The 7,415-nt window shown below is 37.2% G+C and overlaps 1 protein-coding gene across 1 annotated transcript; it reads left to right on the top strand.

Annotated features, from left to right (window-relative positions):
• The first annotated feature begins 3,691 nt into the window (after positions 1-3,691).
• LOC119571685 lies at positions 3,692-6,866 on the top strand. Its single transcript, XM_037918874.1, has 5 exons — positions 3,692-3,937; positions 4,371-4,494; positions 4,677-4,839; positions 5,178-5,266; positions 6,442-6,866. The coding sequence occupies exons 1-5, from the start codon at positions 3,736-3,738 to the stop codon at positions 6,551-6,553; spliced, it is 690 nt and encodes a 229-aa protein (XP_037774802.1). The 5' UTR covers positions 3,692-3,735; the 3' UTR covers positions 6,554-6,866.
• The last annotated feature ends 549 nt before the right edge of the window (positions 6,867-7,415 follow it).

Here is a 7,415-nt window from a genome sequence, read left to right as displayed (position 1 = left end):
CGCCCCCCCCATTAGGATTCCTTCTGGAATCCGGTTCCCCAAGATAAATTTGCCCCTGGGGCCCCCAAGGCAAGGGGTTTTGGGGGGGAATTTTGGGGCCGGGCTCCGGAATGCCAACTTCTCCAAAGGGTCGTCCCCCGGGTTTTAGCCCTTGATGATGAGATGGTCCTGTCCTCTCTCTCTTTTCTATCGCAACTCGTTGTTGCCGCGTAACAGTGTTAAACAGGCATATGTTTTAATATCGATTTGTAAAGACCTACAGTCAATAATATTCCCCATAAATTATAATTAAATTATAATTTAAGTATATATAACATAATGATTTTTTTTTTCACGAAAAGTAGCTTTATAAACGTAGTAAAATACTTTTTTGGGGGCAATATTTTCGTTCTGGAAATGTTTTTCATTAATGTTTTAGCTTGTAATTAAATTTGTAACTGTAACTTCGCCTGTTGTACTATGGCGTTTCGTATTATTAAAGATGAATTCCCTTTAAATGGCATCTATAAATTTGAGTCACAGCTATTGAAGGCTTCTGGGGACGAATGGTGTCATGTATGGCAAACACAAGGGTCATTTCCACCCGAAGATAGGCTCTCCCACTTCAAACGTTTGCCCATTTTCCAATACTTTTTGGAGGAGGTAAATGGCATTCAAGCCAATATTTTTTAATCACTTCACATCACATTTTCACCTGCTAGAAACTCCAAAGTAGCGGGCAGTACCATTGACTTTTGGTACTGTGGTGGTCTGATTAATGCAACAAACTGTCACAGCAGAAAAGCAGCACTAAGGCAGTTGAATGACGCCCCCATTGATGTGACTTGAATCATTACAAAAGGACCAGTCAAAGCCAGGGGATACTAAAGTAGATAATGGATGCTGTGAAGACAGTTGTCTCCTCGATTACTCGTGTTAAGACCGGGAAAAGAGCCATCTGTGCCCCCCACCGCTTTGAAGAAGAAGGCATAATCCTAAAGGGACAAAAGATGTTGCAAATGAGGTGCTAATTCATGGGCGAAGTCCCCTTATAGAGCACCCTACACCGGTCGTCTCCACCCTTGAGTCTGAACAGATACAGTCTTCAGTAGATTGTACACTTTTTTTCATAAAACTTCCTTTTTGAGTAGGGAGGTGACTCTGCTATGCAGCCTCTTTTTGTGGAAGATCCCCAATTTAAAATCTCATAAAGGGTTTCTAACTGTCGGAACTCTCCAGTTCCGCCCTTGGACCAAAAATCTGGTAGAGTTGGATTTGGTCGGAATAGGGAAGGGGGGGGGGGATCCGAAGCAGAAATCAGAGAGAGACCTCTTCAGCACACTTCTAAGTACTAAAGATCCAGATGCAACATATACAGATGGTTCGAAAATGTGGGCTTTGCAGCAGTGAGCAGGAAAAAACACTGCAGTTGGCAGTCTTTCCTCGGCAGCCTCGATCTTCACTGCGAGCAGTGGAGGCACCTTTAGAACAAACTGCGAGAGATTAGAGATGACTTGGCAGTTGAGGTGACCAGCGTCCATCCCAGGTGACAATTTAAAGTTGAGTTAATAAGGCCTGGAGAATCATTTTGGGACTGCAGCAGTCAAAATGATTAGAGACCTTATAAACCATTCTATTGTATTTTTATTGCGACTCTCGTAGTGTTTTCCAAGCAAATTGGAGCTTAAACTCATCACACCCTGTGGTAAAGGAGGTTCAAAATTTGGCTTGCAGTGATGCTGCATGTAAGAAGATAGCCATTTGGGGGGGCCAGCGCATTTTAGTTTCCTCGGGGAATGAACGAGCTGATCGGAGGGCTAAGGCAGCGGGCTACTCGGGCCCCTGTGATGCTCATTTTCTTCCCCACACACACCAACCCAGCATCGGAAGTTGTCTTCGTGACAGATGTAGGGAGCAAACTGCGAGGATTAGAGATGACCTTAGCAGTTGGGTGTCCAGCGTCCATCCCAGCTGACAAGTTTGTGTCAATAATAAATCGGTCACACGAGCTTGACTAATGGGCTGAAGTGAAGCACGCTGTAAGGGCGCCAAGAGCCTTTAAAACGGTCGCAATGTAGTGGAAGATGTGCAGCATTCTCAAACAAAGGAGTATGTATGAGTATTGTACTTGTGTCCTCCATATTAGTTTCCTAAGGGATACTAATACTTGAAACAAATTTTAAAATTATGTATATATTTGTGCAATTATTATTATATTTTTCAAAGCGTATCTTTATGCTTTGATTTTAATTACAAAACATATTATTTATTTTTACTTTTTAAAAGACATTTTTCCCATTGATAGAGGTTTTTGAACGTCTAAATATTGTAACTTTTTAATCACACAAGGTATTCGCCGCTAATTAACCTTAGCTATGAGGTGGCAGATAATTTTAACTAATCAATCGTCGAATGATTGAGTGAATGGCGTCTAAGCCAAGCTATACTGACATCAGTATATATGTTTGGGGTGTAAATTTGTTCTAAAAAAACGTCCCTTCGTGAATGGAAAAAAAATCGGCATAATTGCAGGCAGACAATCTTTTCCATTTTTTCCATTAATCATTATTCATTAATAAAGACATTCAGTAACCATTCACCCGGTCCTTTTTGTGACGATACTCCCAGACACCTGGTGGCACTGACTTTGATTTACATTTTCCTATTTATGTTTTTCATTTCATTTTACTATAGTAGTTTTTTTTCCCGGGGTTGCGTATCAGTATTCATGAAAAGCTCTGCGATTTTAGTCTTTTATCAGCGATAGCATTCAGAGGCTTATTTTAATTCAGTATCCATGACTGATGGTACTCCGAACACTCCGTGGAATTTATAATAATTGCAGTCCGACATGTTTCCATTCCAGTGTACATTGCGTTCTTTTTCACCGTATTCTTTTTTGTTCTTGTTTTGGCTTATCAATATTCATGGATGTCCTGCTATTGATTATTGTTATTATTGCTATTTAGTAATTCACTCTGCGTTACTACCAATATCAGTTAAATAACAAAGCCAGTATAACAGTATCATTGTATACTTTATTATAATTATCATCATTATATTATTATTTTTATTATTATTATTTATTATTATTATTTTTTATTATATTATTATTATTATTATTATTATTATTATTATTATTATTTATTATTCATCATCATTATCATTACTAATATAATTAGGCCTACTGCATTATTTTTATTATGATCACATTGATATTTTAATCATCATCATTATTATTTTCATCATTATTATTGCTTTTGCTTATGTTATTGTTTTTGTTATAAGTGATAATTATTATCATATCACTGTCCCTTTATAGAAATTGCTGTTTATTGTTCTCCTGCCACTACCCATCATTACCGGCTAAAAATTATTACCATCACCATCACCATCACCATCAGTGTCTCAAATTGCCATTTTATTTGTCGTGATAATGTGAACAAGGATCATCACAATTATGGTTGATAATTATGACTTCAGACAGTACTATTCTTCTAGTAATATTTTCATTGCTAGTAGTGTTTTAACAGTTTCATTATCACTATTATCGTCATTGTCCTCATCATTATCGCTTTAATGGTAAATACATAAATAAATTCATAGATAAATAAATAGGTGAATTGATAGATAAGTGGATAAATGATGAGTCAGTAAATATATATAAATAAAAAGATAAGTGAATAGACAAATAGAAAGATACAGTCCCTAATCGACTTATCACACTTGGCATCCGTCCATTTTTCCAGAAACGAGATGAAAACGACAACTGCCTTGGCGTGGGCGTGTCTCCTCCTGGGGGCGTGGTCATTTCGGGCATCGGGGACTGACTACCGCGCTGAAGATTACCAAAGTAACTGTTTTGTGGAATCCAGTGGAGTGTCATCGGTTGTCAAGTCCAGGATCATGTGTGCTATGCGGTGTACCATGGCGCGTTGTTCTCGCTTCAATTTCTTGGGTCTGTGTTCTGTTATTGTAGGTAGTATGATTTCAGTTATTTTTTTTTATTATCATCATTAGTGTTATCGTCATCATCATTAGCATTACGATCTTCATTGTTGTTGTCATCATCCTTAGTGTTACCATCATCATTAGTGTTATCTTTACCATTAGTGTTTTCATCATTAACAATCATTAGTTTATCATCATCATTAAAATCAAACAGCTTTTATATTGTTTTGAATTTGCATGTATAGTTTAACAAGGAAAATAACCAGTGATCAAAATCTGATATATATATAGAGCATTCATTTTACTAACCTAAGATTTAGCAATTGGTTGGGGACAGCTCCATTATTTGAAAATGCACGCACACCAGAATACTTTAAACAGCACTAGTACTAGCGACTCTAATTATTCTACTAACATTCCCTTTTCCCCTCCATAAACAGAAGGAAACTGTACACTTTTCGACCAGGGGCTGGCCAGCGCGGCAGCCAGTCGTACCTACCGGAAGTTAATGGCTGTCGATGTTGCCTTTAACAAAACCACTTTAGCTTCTGGTTATCACACAATGTAAGTAGAGTGATGATCCAGTGATAACGTTCTTTCATTAATGATCAAGGCAGTGTACGATAAACGGGTGCGATATGATAGATCATACGAAAACCTGGATTTTGGTATAACCAAGAGTGATCGATTTTTGACGTTCGGAACAGTAAACTATCAGCTAATGATCCTGTTTTGCCATGAATCAGCTATACTGCCGATCGAGCTGTCGACGGAGACCTAGAGACGCAGTTTCATTCCCTTGGGCGGAGCACTCCATGGTGGCGGGTGGACCTTGGTGAAAACTATTGCATTCAGACCATCGATGTCTTGCCTCACAAAGATGTCCCACACTGGTTTCGTTCCGTTGAGGTTTTTATTTCTTTTAGTTTTTACAAAGTCATACTTTCTCTAATGCAGGTGACTCTTTGTTGTTCAGAAAAGAAAACTGGACATATATCATACATGCTCTTCCTTTTTTGTTGAAAAGGTCTTTCAAAATATTGATTATATTTCTAAGAATTCATAACTGAACTGAATAACAGGAAGCTAAGAAATGCTATTGGCAGAAGAAAGTCTTTGTTTATGAATATCTTTTATGTGAAATTAAACCTTATTACTAAGTATTACTTGGAATGAGAAAAAAAGTGAATTCATCCAACAGACTATACTGCCCTTCCCTTACCCAACTCGAGCGTTTCTGTCCAAAGATCCGTGCCGGTGTGAGTCCAGCTGAAGGGGACTTCTCTGGCTACACTCTCATAGCCTCCTTTGCCGGGCCTTACAGTGGTGTCGGCAGGTGAGTAGAAAGCGCTCTTTCAAGAAGCACTTCCGAGAATTTCTGCTGTGTGAATTGAATTATGATTATGATTGTAGTTCTAACTGAAAGATGTTTCGAGAGTCTGTGAAGAGTAAATTGGAATTATGGTCATAGTTCTTGCCCCGAATACTTACCGCCATGAATGGTTTACGGTTGATTTTCGTCCCCGTTATTGAGTTGGTTTCTTGGTTAAGGGCTTCATTGAGAATAAAATTGTAATAAAGTTAGTTAATGGATAATTTTTTGGAGTATGATTTGAGTAAAAAAATAATTAGGATCAGACTGAGAAAGGGCGTGGAACAGTCAGATTGCTAGTGTCTGTGCATTGAGTTCCTGAATTCCTCCGTGTGCAAGGAAGGGCCAAGGATTTCAACTCTGAACAGCTAGAGTGACAGCCGAGAATGCTAACGCTTCATCGCACACCACACGTATTAAGGCCGAAGAGGGTAGATTGTTTGGGGGAAATTAAAAGTATATAAATATAGATTATAGGTGATTTTAGAGGTAGAATAAATAGACTTCTTAGTCCGAGTGATGAGCGTAGATCAATGCAAGCTTACTGTCAGGGGTCTCTCTTTGTTTCTCCGGAGACGTAGTGTTTTCATAACCCAATTGTATATTCACAAATATTAACAAATGAAGCATTCATAAATAGTCCTAAACGAGCGTGTTCGTGGTACCGGGAGTTTGGGCACGGAGGTGGGTGGCGCTAAGATATGTGCTTGACCAGGAGCTAGAGATTTTGGAGCAAAAGCCTGGATTGGATCTATTGTATTTCTCGTTGACTCATGGGCTATCTATATTGAAGGAGGATGTGATCAGTCGAGAAGATTTGACCCAAGTGAGCGTCCGTGCAGAGGGGTCATGACATTGCTTCGCTGGCGGGAACTAAACTCCTTTCACACGCGCAAACGAACACGCACACACAACAAAAGCAAATGCATCGATTGATCTGAAACCAGCATCATAACCATCACCAGATGAAAAACAACAACAACTTTACTTGTGTGTGTGTGTGTGTGTGTGTGTGTGTGTATGTATTGTATTCCATCTGCCTATTCACTTTAATGATAGTGATAATAATATGAAACGTCTCGCAATGCTATTTGATAACGTTATCATCATATTAATCCCTCCCTCTTTTCTTTCTCCAGACTTCTTTTCACACCACCCGGGCCTCTGGAAGTCAGGTACATCAGCATCCAGCTATTTGCTTCTGAGTTTCTGAATTTACAGGATGTTAAAGTGATGGTGTTGATGATGTAAGATCCAGAGAGGTGAGCATAAGGAGAGGATGAAGACAAAAAGGAAGATGATGAAGTAGAAGAAGAAGACAACGAAGAAGAAGAAGGCAACGAGGAAGAAGACAAAGAAGAAGAAGGAGGAGAAGAAGAAGAAAATAAATGTGATGGTTTCATTCGTGTGATTACATATTAGTTGAACTTATAGGGATACTTAACTACTTTTGAAATAGCAGTAAATGATGGTGTTAATAATTCTTACTATAATTATATCATCATCAACATCATCATCATCATCATCATCATCATCATCATCATCATCATCATTATCATCAACATCATCATCATCATCATCATCATCATCATCATCATCATCATCATCATCATCATCATCATCATCATCATCATCATCATCATCATCGTCATCATCATTCTTATTATTATCATTATTACCTTTATTATCATTATTATCATTATTGATATTATTAATGTTGCTAGTAGTATTAGTAGTATCATGATTATTATTACTGTTATTATCACTACTGCTATTATTATTATCTTCATCATTACCTTTATTATCATCAGTATTGTTACCAATCTTATTTTTAACATTTCATTGTTGATATTTTCATTATCCTCATTATTATTCTCATCATCGTTATTATTGATAATATCACTATTATTATAATTATTATTATTATTATTATTATTATTATTATTATCATTGTTAATATTGTTATTGTTATTATCATTGTTATGATATTATCATAATTTCTATCATTATCATCATTACTGTTATGATTATTAATGTTATTACTATATTTATTATCATTATCAATGTTATGATCATTATTATCTTTAGTCTCGGTTATTTTAATATTTATTAT

Source organism: Penaeus monodon, unplaced genomic scaffold, assembly GCF_015228065.2.
Source record: "Penaeus monodon isolate SGIC_2016 unplaced genomic scaffold, NSTDA_Pmon_1 PmonScaffold_746, whole genome shotgun sequence".
NCBI lineage: Eukaryota > Metazoa > Arthropoda > Malacostraca > Decapoda > Penaeidae > Penaeus > Penaeus monodon.
The sequence above is the reverse complement of the archived record's forward strand: the minus strand, read 5'-3'. Positions and strand labels throughout refer to the sequence as shown.